The sequence below is a fragment of the Panthera onca genome, chromosome C2 (assembly GCF_046562875.1).
Source record: "Panthera onca isolate mPanOnc1 chromosome C2, mPanOnc1 haplotype 2, whole genome shotgun sequence".
Lineage (NCBI taxonomy): Eukaryota > Metazoa > Chordata > Mammalia > Carnivora > Felidae > Panthera > Panthera onca.
In genome coordinates, this window is record NC_138347.1 from 70,843,661 (window position 1) to 70,861,662 (window position 18,002).

Consider the following 18,002-nt stretch of genomic DNA (forward strand, 5'->3'; position numbering starts at 1 on the left):
TTTTCTTATAAAGAGCTTCGGATAATAATTTTTTTTTTTTTTTTTTTAATTTTTTTTTTTCAACGTTTTTAATTTATTTTTGGGACAGAGAGAGACAGAGCATGAACGGGGGAGGGGCAGAGAGAGAGGGAGACACAGAATCGGAAACAGGCTCCAGGCTCCGAGCCATCAGCCCAGAGCCTGACGCGGGGCTCGAACTCACGGACCGCGAGATCGTGACCTGGCTGAAGTCGGACACTTAACCGACTGCGCCATCCAGGCGCCCCCGGATAATAATTTCTAAAATGTCAGAACCAAAATAATACACAGGAAAAAAAAAATCACAAAAGGTTCAAAAATAACCAAAATATGTAATATACGGTATATAAGTAGATATTCTAATTTACACTAAAATTACCCAAGACTGAAAAATTCATCTTGCAACATCCTTCAGAAACTACAAAGTAACACCAAGAAAGAAAAAAAAAAGAGAAAGTCACTAATTATTTAAAATAGAATCTTCTTGGGCATTCTGCCAACAAGGTAAAGGGCAGTGGACTTCCTATTTTTTATCGAAAGATACTGTAAAACAAAAACTTTGAAAACTACTATAGGACATCTATTAAAAACAAAACTTCGATATTTGAAGGAGCTGAGAGGATAAACAAAACTCACAAGGCTTTAACCATACTAATCAACAAAAAAAAAGATCAAATAACATCAGAAATGAAGGAAGAGAAATAAAAACCAACACCACAGACATAAAAAGAATTATATGAGATATTATGAAAAATTTTATGCCAACAAACTGAACAACCTAGAAGAAATGGGTAAAATTAAATGGAATCAGGAAGAAATAGAAAATTTGAACAGACTGATTGCTCACAATGAAAATGAATCAGTAAAAAAACACTCCCAAGGAACAAAAGTCCAGGATCAGATGGCTGCACAGGTGAATTTTACCAAATATTTAAGCCTGGGTGGCTCAGTAGGTTAAGTGTCCGACTCTTGATTTCAGCTCAGGTCATGATCTCAAGGTTGTGAGATCGAGCTCCATGTCAGGCTCTGTACTGACAGTGGGCACCTACTTTTTCTCCCTCTCTCTCTCTACCCCTGCCCTGGCTCGCACACATGCACATACTCTCTCTCCAAATAAACATTTTTTTAAAAAGAGAGTTAATACTTATTCTTCTCAAACTGTTCCAAAATAAAAAAGGAGGGATACAAAACCAGATACCAAAACCAGACAGGTACTACCAAAACAAAACAAAACAAAACAAAACAAAAATCCTGCAAAACTATAGGCCAATACATACCTCTGATGAATATAAGTGCAAAAACCTCCAACAAAATATTAGCAAACCAAATCCAACAATACATTAAAAGGATCTTTCATCACAGTCAAGTGGAGTTTATTCTAGGGATGCAAGGGTGGTTCAATATTCACAAATCCATCAACATGATAAATCACATTAACAACGGAAAGAATAAAAACCGTATGATCATCTCCATAAATGCAGAAGAAGCATTTGACAAAGTACAACATCCATTCATGATAAAAACTCTCAAGAAAGTGGGTGTAGAGGGAACATACCTCAACATAATAAAGGCCACATACGAAAAAATGCACAGCTAACATCATACTCTATGGTGAAAAACAGAGCTTTTCTTCTAAGATCAGTAACAGAAGAGAGAGGTCAACTCTCAGCACTGTTAGAGTACTGGAAGTCCTAGCCACCACAAGCAGACAAGAAAAAGAAATAAAAGCCATCCAAATTGGTAAGGAAGAAGTAAACTTTCACTATTTACAAATGATACTATATATATATAGTAAACCCTAAAGACTCCACCATAAAACTACTAGAACTAATAAATGAATTCAGTAAAGTCACAGGACACAAAATTAATATACAGAAAACTATTGTATTTCTATAAGCTAATAACGTAGCAGAAAGAAAAATTAAGAAAACAATTCCATTTGCAACTGCACCAAAAATAATAAAATATCTAGGAATAAACTTAATCAATGAGGTGAAAGAGCTGTCATCTCTGAAAACTAAAACATGAATGAAAGAAATTGAAGATGACACAAATAAAAAGATATTCCATGTTCATGAATTGAAAGAATCAATATTAAAATGTTCCACAATACCCAAAGCAATCTAGATTTAACACAATCCCTATAAAAATACCAAAGAGCAGTTTTCACAGAACTAGAACAAAAAATCCTAAAATCTGTATGGAACCATAGAAGACCCTGAATAGTCAAAGCAATCTTGAGAAACAAGAACAAAGCTGGAGGTATCACAATCCCAGATTTCAAGATACACTACAAACCTGTAGTAATCAAAACAGTATGGTACTGGCACAAAAACACAGAGATCAATGGAACAGAATACAGAGACCAAAAATAAACATACACTTATACGGTCAATTACTCTACAACAAAGGAAACAAGAATACACAATGGAAAAAAAGAGTCTCTTCAACAAATAGTGTTGGGACAGCTACATGCAAAAGAATGAAATTGGACTACTTTTATTCACCATCTACAAAAATAAACTCAAAATGGACTAAAGACGTAAATATGAGACCTAAAATCATAAAACTCCTAGAAGAAAACATAGGTAGTAACCTCTTTGACATCAGCCAAAGAAACATTTTTCTAGATCTGTCTCCTCAGGTAAGAGCAACAAAAGCTAAAATAAACTATTGGGACTACACCAAAATAAAAAGCTTTTGCCCAGTGAAGGACTAGTGAAGGACTCAATCAACAAAATGAAAACACAACCTACTGAATGAGAGAAGATATCTGCAAATGATATATCCAATAAGGGGTTAATATTCATACTATATAAAGAACTTATACAATCCAACAGCAAAAAACCACAAATAATCCAATTAAAAGTAGGAAGAGGACCTGAATAGACATTTTTTCCAAGGAAGACATACCGATAGACAACAGACAAATGAAAAGATGCTCTAATATCACTCTAATCATCGGGGACATGCAAATCAAAACCACAATGAGGTATCCCCTCATGTCTGTCAGAATGGCAAGAAGTAACAAGGGTTGGTGAAGATGTGGAGAAAAAGGAATCCTCCTGCACTGTTGGGTTGCAAATTGGTACAACCACTATGGAGGTTCCTAAAAAAATTAAAAATAGTATTACCATGGGGCACCTGCGTGGCTCAGTAGGTTAAGCATCTGACTCTTGCTTTCAGCTCAGGTCATGATCACACAGTTCGTGAATTTGAGCCCCACGATGGGCTCTGCAATGAGAGCACAGAGCCTGCTTGGGATTCTCTGTCTTGCTCTCACTCTGCCCCTGCCCCTGCCCTGCTCGCATGCTCTTCCTCAAAATAAATTAATTAACTTAAAAAAATAGTATTGGGGCGCCTGGGTGGCTCGTCGGTTAAGCGTCCGACTTCAGCTCAGGTCATGATCTCACGCTCCGTGAGTTCGAGCCCCGCATCAGGCTCTGTGCTGACAGCTCAGAGCCTGGAGCCTGTTTCAGATTCTGTGTCTCCCTCTCTCTGTGCTCCTCCCCTGTTCATGCTCTGTCTCTCTCTGTCTCAAAAATAAATAAACGTTAAAAAAAAAAAAAAAAAAAATTTTAAAAAATAGTATTACCATATGACCCAGTAATTCCACTACTAGGTATTTACTCAAAGAAAACAAAAACACTAATTAAAAAAGATATATGCACCCCTATGTATATTGCAGCATTATTAATAGCCAAGATATGAAAGCAACCCAGTGCCTATCCATAGAGAAATGGATAAAGATGTGAAATAGATACATATATAAATATACATAAATGTTTATAAATAAGTATATAAATATCTATCTCATATCGTCTCTATCCATTGTGTGTGTGTGTGTGTGTGTGTGTGTGAGAGTATATGTGTATATAGAGAGAGAATATAATGCCAAGTGAAGTCAGACTGAGGAAAATAAATACCCTATGACTTCACTTGTATGTGGAATTTAAGAAATAAAACAAAGAGAAAAAAAGACAAACAAAAAACCCCCAAACTGTTAAATACAGAGAACAAACTGGTAGTTGCCAAAGGCAGGGGGGTGGGGAGAATATGGGTGAAATAGGTGAAGAGGGTTAAGAGGTACACTTATCTTGATGAGCACTGAGAAATGTATAGGATTGTTGAATCATTATATTGTACACCTGAAACTAATATAACACTGTATATTAATTATACTTGAATAAAAAATTAAGTAATTAATTATGCCATAACATACAAAATAAATAAAAACTTAACATCTACATTTCAGACCCATAAATTTTCAAGAATTATAGTTGTCAGGCAAAAAGCTAAACAGAGCTAATCATTTATTTTAAAAGGTCACATAATGCTTACCTGAAAACTCGCCCATAATTCCCATGCACTTTATATACACCATAGAGTCGATCTGCCACTCTCTGGAATAAATTTTTAAAAGAGATTACTATTAGGTCAAGGTTATATACAGACTATTCTTTAAAAAGATGTCATCTTCATTTAAAAAAAAAAAAAAGCTTAGTACAATAAACTTGAAAAATGTGAAAAATAAAAAAATTTCCCAAAGGCTCATCATGAGGTTGGGGAGGAACTAGTGCTATCATCATATTTATGTAACTGCTTTCATATATATATATATATAAAGAATGTATAAAGATATATGTTTTAATTATTGCTTTAAAATTTCTTATGTTAAAAGTGGTAAGGGGCGTCTGGGTGGCTCAGTTGGTTAAGGGTCAGACTCTTATTTTTGGCTCAGGTCATGATCTTACAATTCATGAATTCAAGCCACACCTTGGGCTCTGCACTGCTTGGGATTCTCTCACCCTCTCTCTCTGCCCTTCTCATGCACTCTTGCTCTGTCTCAAAATAAATAAACTTAAAAAAAAAAAGGGACAATATTTTTATCCAGCAGGTCAATATTACATTTAATAAATATGACTTTAAATAGCTGCATAAAATTCCACCTAGCAGTGTATACAATATATAACCACTCCTTGTTGGATATTTAGTTATCCCTGATTTTTTCAGTATTATACATAATTTTGTAATAAGCACCTCTGAGAGTAAAGCTTTTCCCAAATTTCAGATTGTTTCCTTATGAAAAAGTCCTCAAAGTGGAATTTACCAGGGTAAAAATATAAACATTTTCAATTTTATTGATAGTTTTATACATAAGTGCCAAACACATACAATATACTTCTATGCTACTTTATCACTATAATGCTTTCTAACCAACACATTAGATGTTTTAATAATAGAATTATAATTTAGATCTAATTATAATTAGATAAATTTTACAAAAGACAAAACATCACATATGACACTTAATGCTTTACTCTCCTGCAAACTATTGTGGACATGAACTAAAGACCAAAAGTAATCCCACATAAAACCCTAAACCCTAAAAAAAAAAAAATTCTTAGTATACAAAAAAATATTCTTGGTTACACAGTTTCTAAATGTAAACACTGAGGATAAATTACCTAATTTGTTACTCAAACATCTGAGGAATTAGGCATTAACCATACAACAAATCCTAACTCTTTCAATACCTCAGCTTAAAGTGAATGAACCAGTATTATAAATACACGGAGCAGATGTAAGAAGAACATAAACTGTTTTCCATCTCTTCTTGGCTTGCTCTAAAGGAACATGTACACACCAGACTAGAGAGCAATACACTACAGGACTGCAGCTTGTTTCTGTAGTCGTATTAGAACATTCAGGTTACCATTGTATATGGCTGCTTTCATAGCAGAACTGAATAGATTTGACATGGATCGTATGGCCCAAAAAGCTGAAAATATTTACTGTCTAGCCTTCTAGTCTGCCCACCTCTGCACCCGACTCAAGACAAAGCTTGTAGTCTTCATTCTGCTTGAAACATTCTAGAGTCATCCCCAGACCTCTCCACTACTTTCTCTAGGATGCTATTTCCCAATTATTTCTGAGCCCTATAGAGTGTCAAAGGTCATTTACTTAAAAAAATTTTTTTTAAATATTTATTCATTTTTGAGAAACAGAGAGAGACAGAGCATGAGTGGGGAGGGGCAGAGAGAGAGGGAGATTCAGAATCCAAAGCAGGCTCCAGGCTCTGAGCTGCCAGCACAGAGCCTGACTGGAGCTCAAACTAGTGACCTGAGCCAAAGTCAGACACTTAACCGACTGAGCCACCTGGGCGCCCCACTTGTTTACTTTTTTAAAGTGATTCCATCATCAAGTAAATTTGGGAAACACTGAGGTAATAAAATTTAACCAGTAACAGTTTTCCTTCCTATAGAACTTTTTAGCCCTTTAATGCCATATATTAATCATAACTATTCAAGAAAGAGATGGTTTGCACTAGAAAAAATACAGGACTGGCATTTCAGAGAATATAAAATGGAAAATGCCATTCTAGGACACTAACTTTTCTAGATTCTTGTACTTAAAAAAATTTTTTTTTCAATATATGAAATTTATTGTCAAATTGGTTTCCATACAACACCCAGTGCTCATCCCAAAAGGTGCCCTCCTCAATACCCATCACCCACCCTCCCCTCCCTCCCACCCCCCATCAACCCTCAGTTTGTTCTCAGTTTTTAAGAGTCTCTTATGCTTTGGCTCTCTCCCACTCTATCAAAAAAAATTTTAATGTTTGTTTATTTTTGAGACAGAGTACGAGTGGGGGAGGGGCAGAGAGCGAGGGAAACACAGAATCTGAAGCAGGCTCAAAGCTCTGAGCTGTCAGCACAGAGCCCGACGTGGGGCTCCAAATGCATGAACTGCGAGATTGTGACCTGAGCCAAAGTCGGACTTCAACCAACTGAGCCACCCGGGGGGGGGGGGGGGGGGGTCTTTAAAGATCAAACCTCTTCTTGAAAGCTGAGTGTTTTATCATAAGATATTAAGTATGGAAGAGAGGGAGAGAGCTTATTAAGCAACCATGTAAAAACAAAAACTGCAAGAAACTTAAGTACAAATGCAGATCCAAAATAAATGTTCAAAGATAAAGTTTGTGAATCCCAATTACTTAAAAGTTTATTTCTTTAAAGTATATCACTCTTGGCAGCTGGTATAAAAGGAGCTTCTACCAGAGTAATTAGAACTCTGGAAAATATTTTGGTCCACAGAGTATGCCCAAAAGAGGCAAGAGTCTTCCTATATTAAAAAAGATGAGCAACCACATGAGGAATTACCTACCCATGAACTAGGCAATACACTTAGCAGTTGTTATGGGACCAACACTGTTTCTGATATCAACTATTCATGGAAACAAATGGATCTAGCTAACTAAAACATGAAATGACTTATCTAGATCATTAGGCAGTGGGAAAGAAGAACCAAAGAAAAACTATTAATCAAAAATTATCATTTCTAGAGAAAAGGAAAAAACAAAAATGACACAGAAATAAAACAGGAATAATTAAAATCTAAAACCATATTAATTCATTGGTCATTGGTAATCAAGAATTTTGGTGCCGGGAAAAGGGGTTGAACCCAATGACTTAGTCCAGACTGCTATTCGATTTCATTTCTGTTGACAAGTCTTTCTTTCTGAAAACTGACCATCTGACAACTGACATGAAAAGAGTGACAACTAGCATATTCAGTGACAACAGAAGAAATGTAACAAACTCATCCAATCATTCTACCCAGCTTGGAATCATTTGGAACTGTAAGAATGCCCTACTCTATCCTCACTCAAGTAGTAGCTGATTAAATGTGAAAAAGGACACTTTTGGGACATTCTATTAGATGATCTTATTTTGAAAATCTAGACATGCCTAGCTTTTCTTTTCTTTCCTTCTTTTTAACTATCTCCTAAGGATTCAAGATTATGAGATTTAAGACTCTGGATACTTACTGCCACAACAGTTCCCAAAGAGCTGCATGTAATATTTTATACTGCCACCATCACTAAATAGTTCACAAATACTAGATATTACCATCTTTATGACTACAAATCAAATGTTGAGTAGTATCTTAATAACTATAATTTGCATTTTTACAATATTAGCAAACTTAAACATTCTTCCCTCCCTTTTAAATTTGAATTTTCCCTAAAGAGGCAGCAGATGTTGTAATAGGAAATATGAGATTTGCAGTCAAACAAATGGGAGTTCAAATTCCAGCACCTTCTCACTTTAGGGTTTAACTTTGAGGATTTATTAAACCATGCAAGCCTTGGTATCATATCTTTCTTTTGCAAATGTGGAAATGACTTTCATCACATGACTTTGTGAGGATCAAATGACATTTGTTAGGGTCCTGGCTATAAGCAGGATGACTCAATGAAAATCTGTTCTCTTCTCAATCTTGAATTCATGTCCTCTGTCAATAAACTGTTTGTAGGCAGTTAAGAGCATGAGCTCTAGAGTCAGACAGACAAAATAGGAAATTCTGGCTCCACACATCTATTATAGTGTGGTACCACTTTAATTTCTTTTGCCTCTGTTTCCTAATCTACAAAATGGGAACAACAATAATATCTATCTTTAAGGACTATTGTGGGAACTGGGCAAGAATATTATATGTGTGAGCACTGGCTGATATACAGTGGTAAATATATGTTAGAAATCAGTATTATCTTTTTGTTGTTGTTTACAAAACACATTATTTCATCTGAATCTCATAATTCTATGAATAAGGCACCTTCATATAACAAATATTTATTCAGTACCTACTATGTGCCAGGCATATATTCCCATTTTCTAGCAAAGAAACTAACCCTGAAAGGTTACTGAATTTGTCGGGAGGACCCAGTAAATGGCAGAGACAGGTCCAAAGCCAGCTCTTCTTGGTTCAAGGCCACCCACCCTTTCCTGTTGTTCTGTTTTGATGTCTTAAATATTTAAGTTTTTAACCGATCTATAACTTATTTTTTGTCTTTTCTACTTTGAAAAGAATTCTCCTTGACAGAAAAGACAATCAAATAATTCTATTTTTTTTTTTTAACGTTTATTTATTTTTGAGACAGAGAGAAACAGAGCATGAATGGGGGAGGGTCAGAGAGAGGGAGACACAGAATCTGAAACAGGCTCTGGGCTCTGAGCTGTCAGCACAGAACCCAACACGGGGCTCGAACTCACGGACCGCAAGAGCATGACCTGAGCTGAAGTCAGCCGCTTAACCGACGGAGCCACCCAGGCACCCCTCAAATAATGCTATTTTCATCTGTTAAGAATTCATCATCTGTCTCAAAAAAATAAATAAAAAATAAATTTAAAAAACCCAATTCATCATCTGTCTCAAGAAGCATCTAAGCCTTCTTGACACTCTGTTACAAAAGGCCCTCCCTGTGGTGCTTTTTGTGTTGTTTGTAGGCTTCTCTCTGCGTTAGGACTTTAACCTTTCATTTTTACTTTTCTGTTACTGTCCATGACTAAATAGCCTTTCTCCCCATTTTAGAACAATAGAAATTTTAGCCAATCAGGGGCACCTGGATGGCTCAATTGGTTAAGCATCCAACTTTGGCTCAGGTCATGATCTCACAATTCATGGGTTCGAGCCCCATGTCGGGGTCTGTACAGAGCACCGAGCCTGCTTTGGATTCTGTGTCTCCCTCTCTCTCTCTCCGCCCCTCCCATGCTTGCGCTCTCTCTCTCTCTCTCTCAAAATTAAATAAACATTCAAAAAAGTTTTTTAAAAAAGGAAGAAATTTTAGCCAATCAGAAAGCATCCTGTATCGTTCACTGGCATTTCTCTCATTTACTCAGTCAGAATTTCAATTTGACTTATAGATCAAGTGCTGCTTTTCTTTCAATAGCTCAAGCTATCTTTAATGTCAATAAAGTTTCTAAAGTTTTCATCAAGTTTAGAATAGGGGCACCTGGCTGGTTCAGTTGGTAGAGCATGTGACTCTTGATCTCAGGGTTGTGAGTTCGAGCCCCATGTTGGATGTAGAGATTACTTAAAAATAAAATCTCAAACAAACAAATAAAAAAAGTTTAGGATAAATACCTATACCCAGAATTCTCTTACTTATGTATTACAAACTCTTTGATGACAAAGCTGTTTTCTTTAAAGATTCTTTTCACATATAAATTATTAACCAGTTCTCCCAGGCTGGTTATAATTAAATTCAAGAATCAATTTATCTTAACTATAGAGAACAAACTGATGGTTACCAGAAGGGAGGTGAATGGGGGGGATGGGTAAAATAGGTGATGGGATTAAGGAGTGTACTTGTCGTGATGAGCACTGGGTGACATACAGAATTGCTGAATCACTATACTGTACACCTGAAACTAATATAACACTACAAGTTAACTACACTGGAATTTAAAATAAAATAAAAGTGGCTCCGGTCATGATCTCACAGTTTGGGAGTTCGAGCCCCGTGTCGGGCTCTGTGCTGACAGTTCAGAGCCTGGAGCCTGCTTCAGATTTTGTGTTTGCCTCTCCCCTGCTGGCATTCTGTCTCTCTCTCAAAAAATAAATAAATAAATAAATAAATAAATAAATAAATAAATAAATTAACGAACAAACAAACCTTAAATTTTTAAAAATAAAATAAGCAATTTATGTTTTTTTCAGATATTTTTAAACATAAAAATGTCAGCATATACATTCGTTTGTTCATTCATTCAATGACTAGATAATGAATGTCTACTATGAGTTGGGCATTGTTCCAGGGATTTAGCAGTGAGAAAACAAAGCTGCTCTTGTGGAGCTCACATACACTAGTAGGGGAGATAATTAACAGATTAATCCAGAATACAATGTCAGATAGTGTTGTTATAAATAAAAATGACAGAATATGACAGAGAAATGACAGAATATGAAAAATGACAGAAAATGATAGAAAACTGCATCTTATTTCATGCAAGATTCCCAAGATAGATTTCTCTGAGGAGGCATCTAAGGCAAGAAATGAATGGCAAAAGAGAACAAGCCAAGAGAGGTTCTTGAAGGTGGGGCATGTGGGAAAAGTGATACAAGCATGGGAAGAGCAAATAAAAGTCCTAGGGCAGAAACAAGTTTGGTATGGTTAAATTTTCCCATAATCTTTAAAGGTTATTAAATATTAACCACTTTTAAAAATATACTTTCAGCAGAAAGTCAGACATAATCACTATTGTTTCATGCCTTATGACAATTTTCTCGTTTTATGAAAGCAATCACATAAACCTCTCTTCAGGACACAATCTGACAACGACAGTCCTGCCTCCCTCCTTAAGGTCTCACGTAAATGCACTCCCTATGCTTCATGGATTTTCTGAGTGTTTACCTGTTACACTCTGTTCAGTTCACCACTCATCTCTGAGATTTCTAATAAATCTGATTCTAGCTGGTTTTTCTGCTTTGTCCTTTAGTTTCTTCTGGGTCTGAACACTGTTTGAGAGCTTCTCAATACTTGGGGTTAGCCATGTGACTGTGTAATAGTGTACCTCTGCCTACTCCAACTCTCAGAACTGCTGACCCTGCTGTTAAACAAAGCTTTCTACAGTGCCCTCCGCCCTTCCTTTTGGTTGAAGGCCTTTAAAAAGATACAGCGTTAACAATCCCTATCAAAGTAACACCACAATTCTTCACAGAGCTAGAACAAACAATCCTAAAATTTGTATGAAACCAGAAAAGACCCCAAATAGCCAAAGCAATCCTGAAAAAGAAAACCAAAGCTGGAGGCATCACAATCCCAGACTTCAAGCTATATTACAAAGCTGTAATCATCAAGACAGTATGGTAACTGGCACAAGAACAGACACTCAGATCAATGGAACAGAACAGAGAACCCAGAAATGGACCCACAAACATATGGCCAACTAATCTTTGACAAAGCAGGAAAAAATATCCAATGGAACGACAGTCTCTTCAGCAAACGGTAATTGGGAAAACTGGACAGTGACATGCAGAAAAATGAACCTGGATCACTTTCTTACCCCATACACAAAAATAAACTCAAAATGGATGAAAGACCTAAATGTAAGACAGGAAGCCATCAAAATCCTCAAGAAGAAAGCAGGCAGAAACCTCTATGACCTCGGCAGCTACAACTTCTTACTTGACATGTCTCCGGAGGCAAGGGAAACAAAAGCAAAAATGAACTACTGGGACCTCATCAAAATAAAAAGCTTCTGCACAGCAAAGGAAACAATCAAACTAAAAGGCAACCAATGGAATGAGAGAAGATTTTTGCAAATGATATAGCAGATAAAGGGTTAGTATCCAAAATCTATAAAGAACATATCAAACTCAACACCCAAAAAAGCAAATAATCCAGTGAAGAAATGGGCAAAAGACATGAATAGACACTTCTCCAAAGAAGACATCCAGGTGGCAAACTGACACATGAAAGATGCTCAACATCACTCATCATCAGGGAAAATACATATCAAAACCACAATGAGATATCACCTCACACCTGTCAGAATGGCTAGCATTAACAACTCAGGCAACAACTGATATTGGCGAGGATGTGGAGAAAGAGGATCTCTTTTGCACTGCTGGTGGGAATGTAAACTGGTGCAGCCACTCTGGAACACAGTATGGAGGTTCCTCAAAAAATTAAAAATAAAACTACCTTATGACCCAGCAATTGCACTACTAGGTATTTATCCAAAGGATACAGGTGTGCTATTTCGAAGAGGCAAAGCACTCTAATGTTTATAGCTGCACTAATGACAATAGCCAAAGTATGGAAAGAGCCCAAATGTCCATCGACGGTTGAATAAAGATGATGTGGTGTGTATATATATATATATACACAATGCAATATCACTCAGCAATCAAAAGGAATGAAATCTTGCCTTTTGCAACAGCGTGGATGGAACTAGGGTGTATTATGCTAAACGAAATTAGTCAGAGAAAGACAAATATCATTTTGACTTCATTCATATGTGGAATCTAATACACAAAACAGATGAACATAAGGGAAGGGAAGTAAAAATAATATAAAAACAGGGAAGGGGATAAACCATAAGAGACTCTTAAATACAGAGAACAAACTGAGGGTTGCTGGAGGCATTTTGGGTGGGGGGATGCGCTAACTGGGCAAGGGGCATTAAAGAGGACACTTGGGATGAGCACTGGGTTTTATATGTAGGTGATGAATCACTGGATTCTACTCCTGAAATCATCACTGCACTGTATGTTAACTAACCTGATGTAAATTTTTAAAAATTTAATAAATTTTAAATAAACAAATAAATAAAATTTTAAAGATATAAAGAAATAAAAAGATACAGCTTCCATAATCAGCCAGACCTCTAATTTAAATAGATTCTCAGGGTGCCTGGGTGGTTCAGTTGGTTAAGCGTCCAACTTTGGCTCAGGTCATGATCTCATGGTTCGTGAGTTCGAGCCCCACATCAGACTCTGTGTTGACAGCTTGGAGCCAGCAGCCTGGTTTGGATGCTGTGTCTCCCTCTCTGTCAACCCTTCCCCTGCTCATGCTGTCTTGAAAATAAACAAACACTAAAAAAATTTTTTTTCTCATTTTTTCTAAAAAATAAATAGATTCTCGAAGGTTTCTAACATAAAAGTCAAAGCTGTATGAATTATTCTTCCAGTCTTCTGGGGTGTCTAGACACATGTCCTCTTCCCCAACCTTTCAACAAGAAGCAGTGTCTAGTTACCTTATAAACCCAGTTTCCCAGTACCCAGTTCTTGACGCTAGCCTACTAATTCTCACATGGACCTTTTATTAGAAAGTATGTTATAATTTATTTAAGAGGTCTAATGGTACTCTGAATGGTTAAACAGGAAATTGGGCCAATATAAAGACTTCAGGAAGGATTTTCTTCCCCTTATTTTAATACTTTTTACTATGGTAATCTTCAGAGAACAGTAGAATATATTTCCATTTCGCAACACCTACCTTCAACAATTATTATATGGCTAATCTAGTTTCATTTAAACTGCCCCCACTTTCCACTCTTCACCACTCATTAAAACAAATCCCAGATAATATATTCCACGAGGATTCCAATCAGCATAAATGTGATCCTAGACCTGGTAACCCAGGGTCTTTCAAAGTTTTTAGCAAGTTCTAAGGGTTCCATGTCTACCACAGCCAAACCACAGGGCTAAGTACAGTGATTATGCCTCAATTTTTAGTTTGTCATGGCAAACCATTACCCCAAATAAGTTTATTTGGGACAATTTAAGAGTACAGACACAAGATGGCCTAACATATATAAACTTTTTCACAGACCTTTAAAACAACCTTGAAAGTATAAAGATATTATTACATGTAGATCTAAACTCCCACACTTATTTAATTATATTCCAACACTGAAATGGTAGGCCTTTTCACAAGAAGTCAAAACAACCATATACAAACTACAGAGAAACAACAGTTAAAATGCTTCAAGCTGTCTGTACCAGAGAACATTTCATGTATCTTTTTAAATGCAGTTTGGATGATGAACACGCCAAATTTAAATGCAAGAATCAGCTATTTATCATGAATACCATCCATTACTTAAAAACGTGATTAGGTGAGAAGCACATCCTTATAAATGTGCATCAAAAAGCTCCTGGGGACCACTTACAGCTCTGACTCGAAGAAGATGTGAGATGACAGACTGTAGTTCATCACTGTAGTGTTTTAGTTCAGTAAATCTCCTGAAACAGGAAACAAGGGAAACATCATTTTTTTTCTCATGGAAACAAGTCAAAAACTGAAAGACAAAAACAGCAGTTCTTGAGAATAATGAAACTGATTCTATTTAACCATATGCTGGCCTTATGCACACACCAATACAAATTCAAAAAATTCTAAAATAAAGCAACCATATTTTCTTTTGGTATTACTAAAGACAAGAAAAATACTTCATAATTTATACTGTGGAACTGAGATAAAGATAAAAGTTATATGAAAAGTTACTTGAAAACAAAAAACAGGACAAAAACTTATGGTGCTAAAAAATGTTCTGATGCAACCATAAACTCATGGTCTCTAACCTCAATCTTCATGCTGATCAATAATCTTTGTTTCCCTAATCTAGTAACTACAGTTCTGCAAAAAGACCTGAAATTTCTGATACCACCACCTATCACTCTCCAACCAGGCTTCACAAATTAAACACAAGCCATTAGTAGGAACCACCTCCACCTCTATCTCCTGCCAGTAAACATATCTACATCTATTATTTCTTCCTTCCCTCTAAGATCCTTCTTCCCATCAATACTCTAGACTCTATCCCAGCTACACCCCATATTCCTATTTTCTAAATTCCTCTCTCTGCAAGCTCCTTCTCATTAGCATATCAATTAACTCTCCTATATTAAAACACATACATATATTCCCTTGACAACACATCCAACTGTTAACACTCTCATCCCCAGCCATTTCACAGGCACACTTTAACAAGGTACTCTCTCTAGCAACAGTCACTTTCCATGCACCGTGCGGCCCACTGCAATCTAGTTTTGCCTCCAACACCAGCAGAGAAATACTCCTGACAAACTCACTAACTATTCTCATGTTGCTTAAAACCCAACAACAGACTTTAGTCCTCATCTTTCTTGATCCTTTCAGCAAGTTAACAGCTAACCTCACCCTCCTCCCAACTTTAGCATGCAAAGAGGCCCTAAAGTGTCAGAAACACTAAGGAGGGCCTCTCAGTAGGACAAGTGTGTGAACAAGCAAAACTGTACACAAAGGCCCTAGAGGGACTCAAGAATCTGAAGGTATAACCCAAATAATTCAAATGGTGCTAATCTTCAGATTATACTTTGGAAAACACCCTCAAGGCGTTGGCACTCCTTAGGATCCAATCCTGGGTCCTCAGCCATCTTAATCAATCTTTCAATCTATACATTTCATGTGACTTACCATTCACAAAGCTTCACAGTTATGGCGTACGTGTTACTGAATTCCAAATGTCTACCTCCTGCCCGAATCTCTCTCCTAAACACCAGACCTTTGTACTTTTACATATCTAGAGCTTAACTTATCTTCCCCGTCCCTCCCAAAACCCTCTTCCCTATGTTCCCTAGCATTCTAAAGAAGAAAACCTGGGTGCCATCTGTATTTCCTGCCCCTCTTTTGCCCCATTCATTCTACTAATCACTTGGTCTACCTCCAAATATTGCCCAAATATTGTCTAAATATTGCCACATAAAAGTAGAAGACTCATCTCCAAAAGTAGAAAGTTCATCTCCAAACTGCTCTTAGCAGTCTAGTTTGAAGAAATTTATTTTATTTCAAAATTATTTATTTATTTATTTATTTATTTATTTATTTATTTTTTAGTAATCTCTACACCCAACATATGAGTAAACTTACAACCTCAATCAAGAGCCACATGCTCTTCCGACTGAGCCAGCCAGGCACCCCAGTTTGAAAAAATATAAACATGCATGAAGCTAGTATCATTTTGGTAATCCCAACAATCTTTCCGGTTTTCTACATTTTAAGAAAGGGCAGAATAAAAGTATTTTAGTGCTGTAAACTATTTTAGTAACGGTATGAATAATAATTATATATTGGGCCAGCTAGACCCACTATATAAAATACATGTAATATATAATATAGCTAGAACAGAGATTCTGAATGTGAAGAATCTGGCTTAACAACAAATGGCATGAAGGCACCTGGCTGGCTCAGTAGAAGGAGTATGTGATTCTTTGGGGTTTTTTTCTTTAATTTTATTTATTTATTCTGACAGAGTGAGAAAGGGAGGGCGAGAGAGAGAGAGAGAGAGAGAGAGAAGATCTTAAACAGGATCTGTGTTACCAGCCCAGAGTGCAACACAAGGCTCGAACTAATGAACCATGAGATAATGACCTGAGCCGAAACCAAGAGTCGGCTGCTCAACAGACTGAGCCATTCAAGCACCCCAGGAGTATGGGACTCTTGATGTCGCATCATTAGTTTGAGTCCCATATTGAGTGTAGAGATTACTTAAAAATAAATAAATAAAACTTTAAAAAAAAAAACAAAACGATATAGATAATTCTTTTATCTAGAACTTAAGGCAAACAAATTCTATTACTAATTATACATTAACTACACACTTTAATAAGAACAGGGGCAAAACTGCTTTGGTTATGTTACTGTTCATATCAAATTTAAAATTCCATATATAATATGGTTATTAAATAAAATTTTATAATCCAGAAACCTAGTTAGGTCAGAAAAGGGAAGATAAACATTCAATTGATAAAATATTTTTCATTAAATTGAAAAACATTCAAGACAAAATATTAATATTACAATATTAATTAATAATAGTCTCATCTACATGCTCCTCTAGTGCATGCACATTCACCAAACTCATAAAGCTAGCTTACTAGGTTTTTCAAAGAGGTTGACTTAAAATTTTAGTTCTTTATCTAAAGAGCGTCTCTTATATACCATACCCGTCATTATAGCCCTTACAGTGGAACCTTAAATGCATATTACTAAGTGAAAAAAGCCTATCTGAAAAGGCTACATACTGTATATGACATTCTATAAAAGGCAAAACTATGGAGATTACTGGTTGCCAGGGGCTGGGATGGAGGGATAAACAGGCAGAGCACAGAGGATTTTTAGGACTGAAAATACTTTGGAGTTTTTTTTTTTTTTGGTGGGGGTGGGAGGGTCTTGGTGTTGTTTTTTGTTTAAATTTCAAGTGGGTTCCATGCCCAACACGGGGCTTGAATTCATGACCCTGAGATTAACAGTCACGTGCTCTACCAAGTGAGCCAACCAGGCACCCCATCCCCAGGACAGTTAAAATACCTTATATGATACTATTAATGATGGACATATGCCATTATACATTTGTCATAATATACAACACCAAGAGTGAACCCTAATGTAACGTCTTCAGGTGATAACAGTGTCTTAATATAGGTTCATCGATTATAACAAATGTACCATTCTGGTGGGGGATATTAACAGTGGGGGTAATTGTGCATGTGTGGGGGCAGAGGATATATATGGGAGCTCGATGCTGTCCATTCAATTTTTCTGTAAAACTAAATAGAACTCCTCTAAAAAAGTCTATTAAAAAAAAAAAAAAAACTTCAGTGGTTACCATCACAATTTCCTGTTTACCAAAACTTTAAATATTTATATTTTA

At 36.3% G+C, this 18,002-nt stretch overlaps 1 protein-coding gene across 2 annotated transcripts in view; it reads right to left on the reverse strand.

The window, feature by feature from the left end:
- SNX4 (sorting nexin 4) overlaps nt 1-18,002 on the reverse strand; it is a 71,431-nt gene that overhangs the window by 24,634 nt on the left and 28,795 nt on the right. For both annotated transcript variants that reach the window (XM_078453077.2, XM_078453078.2), the window contains 2 exons: nt 14,481-14,553; nt 4,360-4,421 (listed from right to left, as the gene is read on the reverse strand). In XM_078453077.2, the coding sequence (XP_078309203.1) occupies nt 4,360-4,421; nt 14,481-14,553 (135 nt within the window). The remainder of the gene's footprint in view (nt 1-4,359; nt 4,422-14,480; nt 14,554-18,002) is intronic.